The sequence below is a fragment of the Indicator indicator genome, chromosome 23 (assembly GCF_027791375.1).
Source record: "Indicator indicator isolate 239-I01 chromosome 23, UM_Iind_1.1, whole genome shotgun sequence".
NCBI classification, from domain to species: Eukaryota; Metazoa; Chordata; class Aves; order Piciformes; family Indicatoridae; genus Indicator; species Indicator indicator.
The window spans coordinates 6,093,264-6,111,638 of record NC_072032.1 but is presented as its reverse complement, the minus strand read 5'-3'; the positions used below and the strand labels follow the sequence as shown (position 1 = coordinate 6,111,638).

The following is an 18,375-nucleotide window of genomic DNA, read 5'->3' as shown; positions in this document are numbered from 1 at the left end:
ATGAAAGAAAGCAGACCTCAAGACTTTCTTTGAAGCAGTTCAGTCCCACACAAATCCAAAGGGTAAATGGAAAAGGGGCTTTAAAGTTGACTTTGTACTCTTAAGTCTTGTCACATGAGGATTGGGCTATTCAGAGTCTGAACTGCAGCAGCCAGCTGTCAATCAACTGAAATGACTGTTTCAACAGCTGGGAATCAGCAGGACATGAACTCTGGCAGTGCTCCCTCTCCCCTAGCCACATCCTCTGCAGTAGTCTGGATTCTGTGGTATCCTTTGCTAATTCAATGCTGATTGGAAGCAATTTTGAATGTACAAGAAATTTGAGCCTGGAAAATATTAAGGAAATCTAAACCTTTTCCAGCTCTGGTTTATTACAAGGACAGAGAAGTGCTAAGTGGGGCTGTAGCAGAGCTGGTAACTGTATACTTGAGTCCTCTGCAGCATGAGGGAAACATTTCCAGATGAAGTTTGCCAGTTCATGTCATTCCTTGAGACACAAAGTCAAGCAGAGCACAGGTTCTGTGGAGAGAACTCCTCTGGCAAGCTTTGCAAAGTTACAGAAGGAATTCTGCCTGATGATCTGTGGCAGTGCTCTCCAGAATGGGAGAAGCCTGAGAGCAGCCCCATGTATAGTCAACTATCTGTAGCCTTTGAAGATCTGCAGCTTAGTTATAGTTTCATTACCTTTGGCAAACCATAATTTCAGTGATGGGCTGAGGATAAAGAAAGACACTTGTTTAAATTTTACTATTTCAAGGTCTCTCCTTTTTGCCCTTCTCCCTCTCTCTCTCTCCTCTTTGCCCTTCTCCCTCTCTCTCTCTCCTCTTTGCCCTTCTCCCTCTCTCTCTCTCCTCTTTGCCCTTCTCCCTCTCTCTCTCTCCTCTTTGCCCTTCTCCCTCTCTCTCTCTCTCCTCTTTGCCCTTCTCCCTCTCCTCTCTCTCTCTCCTCTTTGCCCTTCTCCCTCTCTCTCTCTCCTCTTTGCCCTTCTCCCTCTCTCTCTCTCCTCTTTGCCCTTCTCCCTCTCTCTCTCTCCTCTTTGCCCTTCTCCCTCTCTCTCTCTCCTCTTTGCCCTTCTCCCTCTCTCTCTCTCCTCTTTGCCCTTCTCCCTCTCTCTCTCTCCTCTTTGCCCTTCTCCCTCTCTCTCTCTCCTCTTTGCCCTTCTCCCTCTCCCTCTCTCCTCTTTGCCCTTCTCCCTCTCTCTCTCCCCTCTTTGCCCTTCTCCCTCTCTCTCTCTCCCCTCTTTGCCCTTCTCCCTCTCTCTCTCTCCCCTCTTTGCCCTTCTCCCTCTCTCTCTCTCCCCTCTTTGCCCTTCTCCCTCTCTCTCTCCCCTCTTTGCCCTTCTCCCTCTCTCTCTCCCCTCTTTGCCCTTCTCCCTCTCTCTCTCCCCTCTTTGCCCTTCTCCCTCTCTCTCTCCCCTCTTTGCCCTTCTCCCTCTCTCTCTCCCCTCTTTGCCCTTCTCCCTCTCTCTCTCCCCTCTTTGCCCTTCTCCCTCTCTCTCTCCCCTCTTTGCCCTTCTCCCTCTCTCTCTCTCCCTCTTTGCCCTTCTCCCTCTCTCTCTCCCCTCTTTGCCCTTCTCCCTCTCTCTCTCCCCTCTTTGCCCTTCTCCCTCTCTCTCTCCCCTCTTTGCCCTTCTCCCTCTCTCTCTCTCCCCTCTTTGCCCTTCTCCCTCTCTCTCTCCCCTCTTTGCCCTTCTCCCTCTCTCTCTCCCCTCTTTGCCCTTCTCCCTCTCTCTCTCCCCTCTTTGCCCTTCTCCCTCTCCTCTCTCTCTCCCCTCTTTGCCCTTCTCCCTCTCTCTCTCCCCTCTTTGCCCTTCTCCCTCTCTCTCTCCCCTCTTTGCCCTTCTAGTTCCATCCATTTCTTTTTAATGATGATCATTGCTTATCTTATTAATTATTTTTTTCTTTCTGAGAGAATCTGACTAACCTTAGCTGTAAGAGTCAGCTGATGATAAAAAGGAATGTGGAGATCATATTGCAAGGCTTTTTTTTTTTCTTTTTTAATTCTTCATAGGCTCACAAGCTCACTCTTATTCTCTCTGTGTGGAACAGGATGCACAGGTTATAACAAGGATTCTTTTCTTCGTGTCTTTATGTGGAATGGGTTGGAAGGAAGGAATCAAATAACTGGTCTAATGTAAACTGGCATAGCTCCATCTGCTGCAAACCAGGCCCAAGTGTATTTTTAGTGCAAGGATGAGCTAAGCTCACGCTGTGGAACAACTCTCTTTGGGGGAAGCAGGAGAAGGAAAAGGCTTTTCTTAGGGCAGTCCCTAGGTGAATGTTTCCAACTGGTAATTACAGCTTAGCTATGAATTTTCTCCATCTCTAAGAGTCTCTAGAGGTAGATTTCATTTGTTTCTAACATCTGAGATTTTACTTGGCCAACTTTTGAACTACTTTCATGTTTGAGCCCTTCTCTACCTACTGTTTGTCACTATTGCTGTAGAGTGCTTCTTAATTTGCAAAAAAGTGTATCCCTTTTCTCCATGAATACATGACCTGGATTTTAAATCTTGTTGCAAACAGGAAACTTGAGTAAGAGAGACAATTTATGCAACTTTAATGGTTGCTGGGATTGTCTCTTAATCAGAAGCTCTTTGACAAGAACAGTTGTGGTAAGTCTGTGCCTGGGGAGGCCAGACATTGAGTACTGGGTTCTGTTTTGGGCACCTCACTCCAAGATGGACATTGAGGTGCTGAAGCATTTCCAGAGAAGGGCAACAAAGCTGGTGAAGGGGCTGGAGAATATGGCTGGTGAGGAGCAGCTGAGAGAACTGGGGGTGTTTAGTCTGGAGAAGAAGCTGAGGGGAGACCTCATTGCTCTTTACAGCTCCCTGAAAGAAAGTTGGAGTGAGGTGAAGGTTGTTCTCTTTATCAGGTGACAGAAGGGAGAGGAAATTGCCTGAAATTGTGCCTGGGGAGGGTTAGGTTGGAGATTAGGAAAAATTTCTGTTCTGCAAGAGTGGTCAGGGATTGGAACAGGCTGCACTGCTTCCCGCCAGGGAGGTGGTGGAGTCACCATCCCTGGAGGTGTTCAAGCAATGTACAGACATGGCACTTTGGGACAAAGTTTAATGGCCATAGTGGTGTCGGGTTGATGGTTGGAGTTGATGATCTTAGAGGTCTCTTCCAGCTGGAACAATTCTCTGATTCTAAGTCAGGATACCTCTTGATACAGTGGCATTAGAGCTATTTTTGACTGAAAAAGGTGAAATGTCTCAGACACATTGTCTGGAGCTCATCTTGAAAACACAGAAGAAATGGAGCATGTGAGCTGTTGCCATCCAGTCTATGTGCACCTTGCCTCTCCTGTATCTTTTACGATGCTGAGCCAGAAGACTGAGATGAGGACACTGCACTGCTTGTCATCTGCACAGCAGAGTCAAGGCTGCTGTTCCTCAGACCTGTTTGGCCCCCATCTGAGCTTTATTTTCACTGGTTTTGCTGGAGTTTCTGGTTTTCACTTAGTGCAGAATGAGTGGAAATTAACAGAGCTGTTGTGTAAGGAAGCTGAGACAGCAAATGTGGGGAAACTGAGTGTACTGGAAATATCAGCTGTGTTTGTAGTAGTGTAACACTACCCCCTGTTGGAAACAGGAATATTTGGAATCTAAAGCAAAATGCATGGAATTGAAGCCTCTCTGACTTTGAGTGTACATTACTTTGTTTCCATCCCGCTTGAGAAAACAAGCAAACAAACAACTCCCCCCCCAAAAAAAACCACCCCAGAAACAGGAAAAAAGGAAAGGGAAAAAAAGAGAGGGGAAAAAAAAAAAGTAAAAAAGGGAAAAAGGAGTGAAAAAAGAGGGGGGAAAAGGAAAGAAAAAAACACCCCAGAAAGAGGAAAAAAGGAAAGGGAAAAAAAAGGAAAAAAAGGAGAAAAAAAAAAAACACAACAAAGGGAAAAAGGGAAAAAGGAAAAAGGAGTGAAAAAAAGGGGGGTGGGAGGGTGGGGAAGGAAAGAAAAAACCACCCCAGAAACAGGAAAAAAGGAAAGGGGAAAAAAAAGGAAATAAAGGAGAGAGAAAAAAAAAAAAAACAAAGTAAAAAAAAGGAAAAGGGAAAAAGGAGTGAAAAAGGGGGGGAAGAAAGAAAAAAAAAAGGGGGAGGGGAAGGAAAAAAGAAAGGAAAAAAGGAAAGAAAAAAGAGAAAAAAAGAAAAAAGATAGGAAAAAGGGGAGAAAAGGAAAGAAAAAAGGGAAAAAAAAGAAAAGAAAAAAGAGGTGGAAAAAAAAGGGGGGGAGGAAAGAAAAAAGGGAAAAGGGGAAAAAAGAAAGGGGAAAAAAAGGAATTTTTTTTCTGTTGTAAATAGGAAAGCTGTTTTCCCTCTGATTTTCAGAGATGGATTAAGTTTAAAGCAATCTTCTTTTCCTTTTGAAACACAGCAGTTTGCACAGATGACTGCAATGTTCCTGTTTGACCCTGAGCACAGAAATCTAGAACCTGCCTCAGCTGATGCTGATTTTTATTCTTCACAAGCAGCTGCCTGTCCGTAAAGGCCTTAGCACTCGTGAAAGAGAAACACATCTTTTTGCATGGCTAAAGCTGCTGCCTGCACTGTTGTTCAGCTGCATGATGGATAGATTCTTAGATTCATGGAATGGTTTAGGTTGGAAGGGACCTTAAAGATCATCCAGTCCTAACTCCCCTGCCATGGGCAGGGACACCTTCCTCTAGACCAGGTTGCTCAAGGCCTCACTCAACCTGGCCTTGATTGTGTTCAGCTGTGAAAATGTGGTTACAGCAGTGCTGTGAGTGTGCTGCTGACTCCTCACCAGTCAGGAAGAAATGTTTGAACTCTTCTGCTTAAGCATTTCAGCTGGAGTTTCTGTTTGTCCCTCAGAAGAGGTGGTTTTTTTCACTAGCAGGAGCCCAGATGAACCAGACGCAGAAAAGGAGCTGTAATGTTGCTAACCAGCCTCTTTCTTCTTTCTTTTGTTGTTTAACCAACCCTTGTAGCTTGGAGATGAGCTTGAGCTGTGGTTATCCCACAGGTTTTAGAAGGCAGAGCCATTGCAGTCACCAGCTTCATGCTTCAGAAGCCAGCTGATGTTTGGTCTTGGCTGAGCAAAGGGAGATGCTTCTGAACTGACTTCAGCAACCTCTCTGTAAGCCAGCAGTTGGCTCACGACAGATGAAGCTGAGTAATCAGAACTTTGTGGCTGAAATTGGAGCCCTGCACCTGAAGCATGCCATGGGCAGGAGTTTCTGTTTCATTTGGAGTTGTTACTAAGGATTGTAGAGTTTAATAATTTTCTGTCTTTCGTTCAGAGCCTGATCAACTGCTGAGCATTAAAAAGCAGCCCATCAAAGCAGGTGACCTTTAAAGGTTGCTCCATGTGTCTGTATTTAGTGACCTTTCCTGGGAAGCTTTTTTTCCCCCTTTTTTTTTTTTTTTTTTTTTTTTCCTGTGGCAGCCTGAGCATTCCATCTCTAAACTTTTCTGGTGATTTCCTCCAAGGCTTTAATTCTCATCAGGGAGGTCCCATAAGTGTCAGTTTCATGCTGAAGTACCTGAACGTTGCAGAACTTTGGACAGGTTCAAGGCTTTTCCATTTTCTGAAAGCAGCTGGCACTTTTCTATTCTTGTGATGCTGAGCAAGCTTGAGAGTGTTTTACTTGTTAGAGAAGTCTGCTTCACAGTTTCTGCTTTTCAGGGACCATCCTCTGGATTCTGAGCCCTGATTTTGACGGGGTTTTCTGATGTTTTTTTTCTGTAGCCTTGATAGGGCAGAACACCTTTATAAGAAGAGAGAGGAGGATAAAATCTAGATCAAGCACAGAGAGATTGTGGAGTCTCCTTCTCTGGAGAGTTTCAAAACCCATCTGGATATATTCCTGTGATCTGCTCTAAGTGATCCTGCTTTAGCAGGGGAGGTGGACTCAATCTCCAAAGGACCCTTCCAAGCTCTACCATTCTGTAATTCCATGATACCCTCTGAAGATGAGGCAGCTGACCAGTGCTGGCATCCATCCCCTCTGTTTCCAAGTGCAGGTGGTTGCTTCTACTACTGTTGAGCATGAATTTCTGTTTTGTAGGATGAAGATTCTTGGACCCTCTCATTTATTTGAGCCTTTCTTCTTCCAGTCTGAGGTCCCAGATTGGGCACAACTTCATACATGTGTTTAGACTAAAGCAATGACAACTACAAATCCTAGCACCACAGAATGGTTTGGGTTGGAAGGGACCTTTAAAGCTCAGCTAGAGCACTCCCCTGCAGTCAGCAGGAACATCTTTAACTAGAGCAGGTTGCTCAGACCCCTGTCCAACCTGATCTGGAATGGTTCCAGGGATGGGACACTTGCCACCTCTCTGGACAACTTGTTCCAGTGTTTCATCACTCTCATCATAAACAATTCCTTTCTCTCTTTCTTTCTTATATCTAGTCTAAATCTCCCTCTCTTAGTTTCAAACGTTTTCCCTTTTGCCCTATTGCAACAGGCCCTGCTAAAAATATTATCTTCATCTTTCTCATCAGCTTCTCTTAAGTACTGAAAGGCCACAATAAAGTCTCCTTGGAGCCTTCTCTTCTCCAGGCTGACAGCCCCAACTCTCTCAGCCTGCCCTTGTTCTCCTGTGCTCCAGCCCTTGGATCTCATTTTTGTGTACCTCTGGACCCACTTCACCAGGTCCATGTCTTTCCTCTGCTGAGAAGTCAAACTCTTACTAGGTTCAGAATAATGAAGCTATAAAAAGCTGCCAAAGTGAGAAGAGCTGAAAGAAAAGCTTCATTTCTAAAGATACACAAAGGGAATTGCATAAGCTGTGACTGATGAGGTGTGTCTGAAATGTTGACAGTTATCAGGCAAATGGCATTTCATTCCTCTTGCCAGTGATGATGAAGCCCAGCTCAGCATTACAATCCACAGAAGCTGATCTCCTCTTTCTTGGAAGTGTGGTTTCCTCCTTTTTAGGAGGAAAAATATGAAACAAAAATGCTTTGGTTCTTTGAAAATAGGTGGCTGCATGGAATGCAGTCTATCAGTTCCTGCCCTCGGAGCTAGGAGTGGGAGGGATTCTTCTTAACACAGTGTTTTCCTTCTTTCTTTTCTGTCCTTCTGACTTGCAATCTCCTCACTCCCTTTTACACCATGGAGATAAGTTCCCAAAACAGTTGTGATGCCTTTTGTCACTATGAATCTTGCAAAGTATCTTCCAAGAATAGGAAATGTTGCAGTACAGGAACTTTGCTCCTTGCTGTGGAATTTGTACTGGAATATGTGGACTTTGGGGGCTGATCTTGTGACCAAAGCCTAAAACTCCCATTAGCAGCAGTGGAGTAGGACTGGGGATGTAGTCCCTGGAAAGTGATTTGAGTATCTAGAGCAAGGTAGGAATAATGCTCTTTATATGGGACAATATTTGTGCCTGGTAATCTTTTTTTTTTTTTTTTTTTTTTAATGAGAACTGACCTGGTAAATCATGGATTTCATAACATTTGAAGTGAATACAACCTGGGCCACAAAGATGATCCAAGGGCTGGAGCTCCTCTGCTGTGAGGATAGGCTGAGTGAGATGGAGGTGTTCAGCCTGGAGAAGAGAAGGCTCCAGAGAGACCTCAGAGCTGTCTGCCAGTACCTGAAGAGATTCTACAGGAAGGCTGCAGAGGGACTTTTCATAAGGGTGTCTAGAGACAGGACAAGAGGGAATGGTTTGAAGCTGAGGGAGAGCAGGGTTAGACTGGAGCTTAGGAAGAAGTTCTTCAGTACCAGGGTGGTGAGACTCTGGAATAGGCTGCCCAGGGAGGTTGTGGCTGCCTCCTCCCTGGGGGTGTTGAAGGCCAGGTTGGATGAGACCTTGAGCAGCTGAGTCTAGTTGAGAGGTGTTCCTGCCCATGGCAGGGACGTTGAAGTAGATGATCTCTGAGGTCCCTTCCAACCTGAGCCATTCCAGGATTCTGTGAAAATGAAACTTAAAAAAAATAAATGGAGAGGAATTCAAAGATATCCCAAATATACACAGACAGGAAAGGGAAGAAAATCCCATTTTGATTGTAAAAAGGATCATGAGCTGTGGTGGTTATTGGCACCAGAAATAGGTGCCAAGGCTTAGGTTCTGTTTAGAGCAACAGAGCTAATCTATGAATAATGATACAGCATGGCAAACTAGTGGGTTCTCCTCACATCTATCATTGAACCCTACCCAAGAAGCAGAACATCAAAAATGAATGTCATCTGACAGCAGCCAGAGTGCTACTCGAATTAAAATAGCCCTGGACATGTAGTTCATGCTGTGTGCCATCCAAGTGGTACATATCTGCTTACTGTGGGTGTTGTAGTGGGGAGGCTGGCTGAGCTGACAGCCCTGCAGCACATACTTCAGCACTCAGCTCCTGGGGCACAGAGGCAAGAATCCACATTGGGAAGGTATTTAGCTTCTCTTTGTGAGTAATGTGATGAGATGAGCCAGCACTTGGTGAGAAAGCCTAGGAAACAGAGAACTGATCCAGGTCCCAAGTCTGTGTGTGTAGGTTATTTGTCAATGCAAAAGGGAGTGGTTTGCAACTGAGCAGTGTTGTTGCTCAGTTCCAATATGTATTGGTGTGGATTTCACTTCCAAGTCCAGGAGACACCTTTATTTATCAAAAAGAATGGATCATGATGATGAATTCTTCTCACCAAGGTTGCATAGATAAACAAAAAGCTCTCTCTGGCCCACTTGTGGTCAGTAGCACATACCTGACCGACTTCACAGCATATCTTGATGCTACTGTGCAGAAGGAGCCTTGATGCCATCTGGAGATGGAGGTGTCAGGGTGTCCTCTAGATCAGTTTTGAATCACCTAGATGGTATAGCTGGGGAGACACCTGGCCTGCAAGCATGTTTTGGAACACACGTGCTCTGAAGTGTGAATGGGCACTGGTACTCCATGCCTGACTGGGGCTGTTCATTCTGTTCCTCCAACTTGGTATCTTCCTCCCAATATCAATTTTTCTTGCTCTCTGCTGTTTAGTTCAGGACCGATTCTGTACTGCTAAGCTTCACTGTGCCTGCTATGGCTGCTGCACAGCATCCAAAACCAGGCTGGTTAACCTTCACTGAGGGACACAAAGGTTTTGCAATTTAGAATTGCTTTGAACAATTCTGAACCGGATCTGAGCACTTTTGTGTCTGGTCTGGATTTGAAAACCAGTTGCAAAGCTTTGGTGATGCTGAAGTGGTTTCTCTGCTGCTCTCCCATTGCTTTGTGAAGTTTCTTGTTCTTATAATGATTTTTAATCCTGTCTTTTTTTTTGTGTGTGTGTCTGTTTTCTTTAGGGAACAGCAATGTTACAGTCTGGAGCCTTACCAGCTGTGCCAGGTATGAGCCATTTATTCTTTAACACAACAAATAACTGATGTTAAAGCATCAAATTGTGATGAGACATTTTTGGAAGCAGAACTAAAAAACTATATTGAGAGGTGTCCTGTTTGTGGCTGGGTTTTCTGCTGCAGTTATGACAATAATGAAATACATTTTGCAACCTGAAGTATCTTTGGTTCCAAACATGAATGTATTATTTGCCCTTCCTTTTGTAAACTAAAGAGGTTCAAAGTTCTGTGCTTTTTCTACTTACATAGTTGAAGAACATCAAGAAAGTGTCCAGTTTATGTATTATAACACCCAGGGGAAACAGAGGAATGGATCCTTACCAGATGTTAATATGAAGATGCTTCCCTCATGTTAAAGGAACCACTGCTGGGCAACAAATTCAGTAAAGGCAGGAAGCAGAATGTGCAGCCTGGGGAGATTATTTAGGCCAGGTGACAGGCTGACTATCTTTGCATGGCAGATCTGCCTGTCAGTAGAGTGTTTTGGTCAGCTGGAGTTGTCTGTCCAATAATGTAGTCAGAGTGCTCTGGCACCTTTTGTTTCATCATTTTATCACAGAATCATAGAAAGGTTTGGGTTGCAAGGGTCCTTAGAGATCATCTAGCTCCAATCCCCTTGCCATGGACAGGGACACCTCCTACAAGATCAGGTTGCTCAAGGCCTTTGAACACTGCCAGGCTTGGAGCCTCCACAGCTTCTCTGGACAACTTGTTCCAGTGCCTCCAGCATCTTCTTCCCAATGTCCTTATTTCAAAGATAACATTTCATAAGCAGTTGTGTTTGTGGGCTGTTTCCATTTCTATTTATTTTTCTATTTTTTGAATCAAGAAGGCTGGAAGAGACCTCAAAGATCATCGAGTCCAACCTGTCACCCTACACCCCATGACTATCTAAACCATGGCACCAAGTGCCACGTCCAATCCCCTCTTGAACACCTCCAGGGATGGTGACTCCACCACCTCCCTGGGCAGCACATTCCAATGGCCAACCACTCTCTCTGTGAAGAACTTTCTCCTCACCTCCAGCCTAAACTTCCCCTGGCACAGCTTGAGACTGTGTCCTCTTGTTCTGGTGCTGGTTGCCTGGGAGAAGAGACCAACCCCCACCTGGCTACAACCTCCCTTCGGGTTTTTTAGTCTTTGGAGAGATCTGGGCAAAGAGGTTGTTTAATATCTTAAGCATTTTTGTTTTCCTTGAATTGTTTCCTTGATAGTTCAACAGATCCATTACATTCCTCAGGTTGCTTCCAATAGACATAGAACAGCTCTTGTGCTTGGGTTTCCTTATTGCTCTTCTAAACCCTGGCTCACAGATGAAGAAGCAGAGCTGGGTGATCCATGTGTGGACGGACCCAGGAAGATGGCTCAGGTCAGGAGGTGTCTGGAGAAGGTTACAGTAACTCTATTCCTTTGTCTGTCTTAGGAGGAGAAAATCCAGAAGCATTTTGCAGATCTTGTTCCTAGTTATTCCACTCAAGTCAGTGGAATTGTTGATTTATAGAAGTGTAAGGAGAAGCCCTAATTGAATCATTAGCTCCAATTTTGTCTTTCCTTCTGCTGCTCAGGTTTCTAGTCCTTTAATCAAGCCAAGGGAACCAGAACACTTCTGATTAAAGTGTGTGTAAACAGAGGGGACCTTGGGTCTGTAGCTGTGTGTGGTGGGCACAATATTATTCCTGCAGTAATTTCAGTGGCACATTAATTGTGGATGCAGATGATACCTGCTGAAAGCTTAATCCCAGACTACTCATGCAGGTGGAGTTGGCTGTTTTGATATAACATAGCATTAAACCAATTGGAAATGTTGAAATGCAGGACAGGTTTTTAGAGCAACAGAAAGGGAAGATGCAAGACTGAAGAATTTTGAGCGGGTGAGGTTCTCCTCTCTGGTACACTGGGAAAATACTATTTAGGAAAAGAACTGAATACTGCAGGGAATAAAGGTAAATGCTTTAGGCCAATGCAGCACCCAACCCTGAGTCACTTGAAGTCCCTCTGCAATCCCTGAAGACGTTTCATGCAGGCTCTATGAACCATATATCAGAAAGGTTTGTCTGTTCCCTGCAGGACAGCTGATAGCCCAGGCACTCCCAAGAGCCAGACCCAGCCTTGGCCATTCCAACACTCAAATTAAGTATCTTTAGTGGGAGCTCTCATCTCCCTCTTCTTTTATGCTGCAGCTCTGGCATCACGAAAAAAAATCACCAGCTGAATGGGAAAAGAAGTTAACAAATATCTTTCAGCCTCATTACAGATTCACAGAATGGTAGGGGTTGGAAGGGATCTCTGGAGATCATTCAGTCCAAGCCCCTCTGCCAAGGCAGGCTCCAGGTAGGTTTTGAATGACTCCAAAGATGGAGACTCTACCACCTCTCTGGGCAGCCTGTTCCAGTGCTCCATCATCACGTCCTCTTGTAACTCTTCATGACCAATTTCTGTGTTCACAACCCAAAAGAATTTCATACTTGCTGTAGATGCTTTCCTTCCTTTCATCCTCCCATGGAAGCAGCTTGCTAGAATATTAAGTTTTGTGACTTTGAAATCCTCTTTTTTTCCTTTGAGTTTTGGCAGTGCAGTTCCATTCTTTCAGTATTCCACAGGAAGAAGCTCATCAGCAGTGCAGCAGATGCCTGCTATCTGACAGCCTCTGTGCTTGTAACACCAAACCTACACCATGGGAGACATTCTGAGAGGAGGAATTGAGGAATAAACATTTAAAGAGAAAAGAAAATAAAAACAAACCCCAAAAAGCTGTGGACTGGAATGTCAGCTGGGTGCTGATTGTGAGCGTTGCACTTCTATTGAATTGTTCTTAGGGAATTGAGGTCAGGAGATAAAAAGAAAGAATAAAATGAAGTCTCTAGCAGATGATGGGTGCTGAAAATGAACTCAGCTGTCTGACAGCTTAGCTTTTCTGATACAAAAGTAGCTGTCTTTTTTTTTTTTCTCCGTGCTTTTGAAGAATTTTTATTGCAAACCTATGCAGCCTGATACTTCTGTTCCAAGCTTAGGAGTAAGCTTTCAAGGAATTAATGGAGAGCAGTGAGACAGAAGAAGCTGGGCCATACTGTGTTGGTTGTTGTTGCTTAGTTGAAAAGAATTTTTAATTCACTTTTTCTTTTTTTTCTTTTTTTTTTTTGGTCAGGCAATGTCAACTCTTCAGATGCAGGGAGACAAATTACCCCATGATACTTTTATTGAGCCAGCAGAGGGCTGTGTGCTGAGCAGTGTCCCCCATGTATATGTCCTACCTCACAGTGCTAAACACTGGCATAGAAGGGCACTACTGAAATGAGAAAGGGCACAGTAAACCCCTGCCATACTATGACAAGCTCCTTGATTGTGCTTTGTTTTACAAGTCCGCTCAAAATTCTTCTGGAGGGAAAGAACAAAAGGAGCTCAGAAAGAGTAAGCTGATTAAAATATGCATTTACAGGCTAAACCTTGCCCTCAGTGACTGTCTGAGCTACAGAGGCGTGACAGGAGAAGAAAAAGTTACGGTGGTTAACCCATATGCTAGAGAATGATCCAAATGCTGCTGCTTCATACTCTGGGCTGAGTCGATCCAGCAGGTTCCCTGTCTGGGGATGATAGCAGATGGTAGGCCCATGCCACAACAACCCTTCAGTCCTGCCTTTCCTGTAGTCCTGATCTGGGCTCCAGAAGATAATGCTTCCCCATGACAGCAGTCAGACATTGGAATCATCTCCTGAGGGAAGCAGTGGCTTCCCCTACACTGGACAGTTTTAAGACTCAGCTTGATAGGGTGCAGAGCCAGCTCATAAGGGACATCAGAGCTGCCTTCCAGTACCTGAAAGGATCCTACAGGAAGGCTGTAAAGGGACTTCTCATATGGGTGTCTAGAAAAAGGGGAATGGTTTGAAGCTGAGGGAGAGCAGGGTTAGACTGGCTCTGAGGAACAAGTTCTTCAGTACCACGGTGGTGAGACTCTGGCTGCCCAGGGAGGTTGTGGCTGCCTCCTCCCTGGGGGTGTTGAAGGCCAGGTTGGATGAGACCTTGAGCAGCTGAGTCTGAGTCTGAAAGGTGTCCCTGCCCAAGGTGGGGAGGTTGGAGTAGATGATCTCAGAGATCCCTTCCAACCTAAGCCTTTCTATGATCTTCCTTTCATAACAGGTGGTGCTTCTGTCATGGCAGCTTCTGGGTCTTTGAAAGTGCACAGAGGGCACAGTCTCCAAGCTGGTAAGTCCAAGTGGTTCTGAGGTATGTGTGTGCATGAAAAATTAATTTAAAAGACCAATTAATCTAAACTGCAGGAAATGGTAACGTGTGACTCGATTCCCTACTGTAAGACTCAGGTATTTCTTTGAGTTTTTTTGCTTTGCAGAGTTTTTATTAGAGAGGCACTGACAGTTGGGATGAATTTAGAAGAGGCAGTGGCTGATAAGTGTCAGAGCACAGGCAGCAATGTTATTCACAAAATGCTGCCAGGGCTTGAACAAAAGGCACCAAACAAACAAACAAACAAAGAAAAAATCCCACCTCAGACCTTGAGAAATCCAGTCCCCTGGAAGTGACATGGTGGGGAAAAAGCTCCACCAGATTTAAATCTGCTGCTTCATAATAACAGAGAAAGAAACACTAACAGATAAAATGATGAGTGTTTGTCACTCCAAATTAACCCAAATACATTCCACCTGTGGGCAGAGCTTTTTAGTTTGCCTTATCTGAACTGGGCTGGAATCTGAGACCATGAGAAAATCTGAGTATCTTTTTATTTTTTTTCCCAGTGTAGTGCTCAGGAAGCACTGGTGATGTGCAACCTGACTACTTGCAAAGAGGCTGGTTTGCACTTGGAAAGCAAAGTTCTCTTTGGCAGGGCTAGCTTAAGCATTTCTGCAGAGCTTTGTCAGAAATCGAGAAGTTATCCATCATGCTGGAGGTGGAATTTTAACAAGAGTCTTCCAGATGCTCCTAAAGATCACCCACACACTTCTCCCTGATTCATGCGTTCAGGATGGGTTTGCTCCCTCATCCATGTGCAGCAAAACACACTCTAGGCTTCAGTGGCCTTCAGTGTCAGTGCTTGTAAACATGTCCCAGTGTTTGTCTCCTTGGTGTCACACTCGTTAGGGAATGCTGGCATTGCCACCACAGAGGAGCCAACACTGAGCACTGCTGACACCTCCTGAGGGTATTCAGCACGATTTTTCAGCTTACGAAGTTACAAATCAGACCCAGAAAATCCCAAGCATTGTTTTCAGTGCACAGATTCCTAAATCCAAAGACATTAATGGTATTCCTGTATTCTAGCTCCTAAAGGTGGCTGTGAGATCCTGACACTTCCTGCAGAACCTGGAACTCCCACTAGTTTTGAGGAACTTGGTGAGTGGAGATCTTTGGAGCCAGCTGCACTAGAGGACACTAACTAACATCTATTTCCATTTCCCTTTTTTATTTTTCTTTTTTCAGTTGTGATCTCTTCTAAAGGATTCTTGTTGAGGTGCCGTGCATGCTCACACACACGTCTCGGGGCTGTGGGTATGCTGCTGGATTTCATTTTGTGTTATCAGATATTTCTGAGAATGCTGCCTACAGAGGGTAGAAAATAGGAACAACTAACACTTGCTGAACCAAAGGCTAAAATATGAAATATATCAAATACTCAAGTATCATTTTCTCTTTCCCTCCCCAATTATAGTATCTTTTCCTTTCTTTCCCCCTAATTTCAGTGCCAGTGCATTTTTCTCTCTTACTCTGCCTCTGTTATTTCTTGACTATCTTTTTTCCTCCCTGCCTTTGCCTCTTTTCCAGCAATCATGATTCTTTCAGAGTGTTTTAATCATGCTTTTTGGTTTGGTTTTCTCCCTAATTCTCCCTTCCTAATGATCTCAAACACTGGCCTTTAGACCCCACCTGTAAGCATCTTCTTCCTGTCCACCCAGAAGAGGCTGATGGAAGCATTCAAGTCCACAGCTCGCTCTCTGTGCCCTGTTTTCTCCAGTAGGAGCTTTTGACTGCCTTGTGCTTTTCAAACCAACCTTTCTCTTCAGACAAATACCAGCCAGTTTTTAGTGTCTAATGAGGGGATTTTTTTTTTTATTTGAAGGAAAACCAAATATTTCTATGTTTACAAAGAAAGCACAATTTCTGTTAAGACAGCACAGACTAAACAACAGAAGACATTCCAGCTATTCCAGTTTGCCCAACTTTCTTCTTTTTTTTTTTTTTTTTTTTTTTTACATTGGAGTCAAGTTATAGCAAGAACATTTGATTGTTGTTAGGGGGTTCTTTGATCTGTGTGCTGCTTTTGCTTTTCTTGCACAAAATCCCACAAGTTAACACTTGTGTGGGATTTTAGTTCTCAGGAAAAATCACTTGGCTTGTCTGCATCAAGGCCATTCAGCTTCCTGAAACCTTTCACCTGTGTAGCTCTGTAAAGGAGTTTGCTAGTTTTGGTGCTAACAAACCCAGGTCCATCAGCCACTCCTCACAGGACTTGTTCTTGATCAGTCTCTCAGGAGCTGTTCTGTAGAAACCTCAGTCTTCTCATATGCCCTGAGTGAGGAGTGCTCTGTTTGGCAAGCAGAGTTGTTGCTACTGAGGGTTTACTTCTGATGGCACAGTGTGTGTGTCTGAAGCCAATGCCTGGTTACAGTGTCTCTAATGACATTGTTGCTTCTCTTAGAAGGGGCAGTGGGTTACTCAGCTGATGTCCCTGCAGCAGATCGACCCCACAGCGAGACAGCCACCTATGTGAATATTCCTGTCAGCCCCACTTCCAAAAAGCAGCTTCACTACATGGAACTGGAGCTGCAGGAACCCAGCACGAGCGTGAGAGGTAAGCAAGTCTGCACCACCATGTAAACAGCAAGGGCTGCAGTCATGCAGAATGTGGGGGGAACCTGAACTTCTCATTTCTGCCCCCCGGCCTCCTGCTAGCAGAGGAGTTGAACTCTGGTATGTTTGCGAGGCACTCCTTGGAATTGCCAACTCCTTTGGGCAAGATTGGTAAAGAGGTTCTGTGAGATGTTGTGTCCCTCTGTCAGGTGAATTGAGTGTGCACTCCTCCTAAAGTGCACCTGTCTGTGTCTGCAGTTTGACAGACAGGAATTTGCTTTGTGTTGCCAAGGGTTTCATGGGACTACATTTCATTTTTCTTGGCTTCAGAAGCAGGGCTGTGGGTGTAGGAGTACAGGGCTTGAAGGTACTAACTCTGGAGCCATGCAGCAAAAGCTTCACACTAGACCACAGAGGTGTTCTATCTGCTCTCCATGAGGGTGTGTAAAAATGCTGCAGAGAGAAAGCCAGTTAAAGGATTTGAATTCTTTAACATATATATATAAAGTTCTTTTGTCTGGGTCTGGATATTTTCCTTCTAGTACTTAACTCAGACAATCGACACCTAAGCCTGCAGTACAGAGACCATCTATTGCCATTTAGAGATGTAGTTCTCTGTACAGCATCCTGCTGAGATGTAAAAGCAATCATTTGTCTTCATTTTCAAGACAGTGAACCATAGCATTAAGAAAGAAGAGCCAAATTCCATAAACTGACATAAACTTTCCTGAATATCAGCTACCCTTCCAAGCTCAACTTGTAGAACTTTGAACAACCATAAATATTTTATCTTGTCATACTGAAGTTTTCTCAACCTCTAGAGTTTTATGTCTACACCTATACAGATTTACCTTACTCCTTACCTTACTAAGTAGCTTTTACCTCCCTTATTCCTAATTGTAGTCCTTCTGTCTGAGGCTGAAGTGGTTGATTTGGTGAATGTTCACCGAGCCTAATCCACACAAAGGTGGTTTCTGTTCAAGTACCAGATGTTGTTCATTGACTGACTTTCTAATCAGTAAGCAGGCTGTTGGGGAAGCCTCCTCTGCTGATGAAGCCTCCTCTGCTCATCTCTGCCACCCAGCTCAGTGTTGAGCTCAGTTCAATTTTGTCTTCTACTGGGAGGAGTGTGAGAGCTGGGTTTGTTCAGCCTTCAGACAATGCTTAGTGCAGACCTTATTGTCACAGATCAGTACAGAAAGGGTGGCTACCAGGACAATGGAGACTCCCTTTGTACAAGGAGTCCCATGGAAAAGACAAGGGGTGATGGGGACAAGTTATTGCTGGGGAGAGTCCCATTGGGCTCCAGAAGATGTTTTACTATGAGAACAGTTGGACATTGGAATCATCTCCTGAAGGAAGCAGGGAATTCCCATCAATGGGACAGTTTTAAGATTCAGCTTGACAGGGTGCTGGGCCAGCTCATTTCAACTACACCTTCACCTAGAAAGGTTGGACCAGATGTTCCTTGGAGTCCTTTCCAAACTGTGATGCTGTGAATAGGAATGGAGATACAAACCTGGGGCAGATAAGAAAGCTTTGGAATTGTTTTTTGTAGTTGTGGTTATCACTTAATCCCTTTACAGAGCTTGCTTTAAGACCAGACCAAGATGATTTAGGGGATCTGAGGGAGAATTGCCTCAATAGCTTACCTCTGGCAGCCAGGCTGTCCAGAGAGGTTGTGGTCTCCTCCTGTGGAAACATTCCAAACCTGCCTGCATGCATTCCTGTGTGACCTGCCTTAGGTGATCCTGCTCCGGCAGGGGGTTGGACTCGATCATTTGAGGTCCCTTCCAACCTCCACCGTGCTGTGGTTCTGGGTCAGTTTTACCCAGGAATGTGTGAGGGGTGTAGTGTTGTACAGGATTTCATTTGGTGTTTCAGGGAGTGGATCATCTCGCTATGCCCAGATCGACATCACAGCCACGGAGACAGCCCACAAAGTGGGGACTCAGCATGCCCAGTGCCGAGAGGAACGCTTGCAGGAGCTGGAGCAGAAGAAGAAGGGGGCTCAGCAGTGACCTGTCTAGGAAAGAACTTTTTGCTCACCATTAATTGGTACCAATTTCTCTTCCAAAAGATTCATATTTGTTGTACAAAACACTCATGCAAAACACTGCCATCGCTTGTGGCATTGATACCAGATTCATTCCAGTGTCTTGACTCCTGATTGGGAAGCTGGTAGCATGAGGGGGAGGAGCTCTGGTCTTGCTTTTATTTTAACTTGGTTATAAAATCCAGATTTTTCCTCATATGCAAAGCCAGA

The 18,375-nt window shown here is 44.6% G+C and overlaps 1 protein-coding gene across 1 annotated transcript in view; it reads left to right on the top strand.

The window, feature by feature from the left end:
• Positions 1-18,130, top strand: part of DOK7 (docking protein 7) — a 50,048-nt gene extending 31,918 nt beyond the window's left edge. The window contains exons 8-12 of the mRNA XM_054391637.1: positions 9,258-9,300; positions 13,446-13,511; positions 14,583-14,654; positions 15,958-16,110; positions 17,994-18,130. Of these exons, the coding sequence (XP_054247612.1) occupies positions 9,258-9,300; positions 13,446-13,511; positions 14,583-14,654; positions 15,958-16,110; positions 17,994-18,130 (471 nt within the window). The remainder of the gene's footprint in view (positions 1-9,257; positions 9,301-13,445; positions 13,512-14,582; positions 14,655-15,957; positions 16,111-17,993) is intronic.
• Positions 18,131-18,375: the final 245 nt, after the last annotated feature.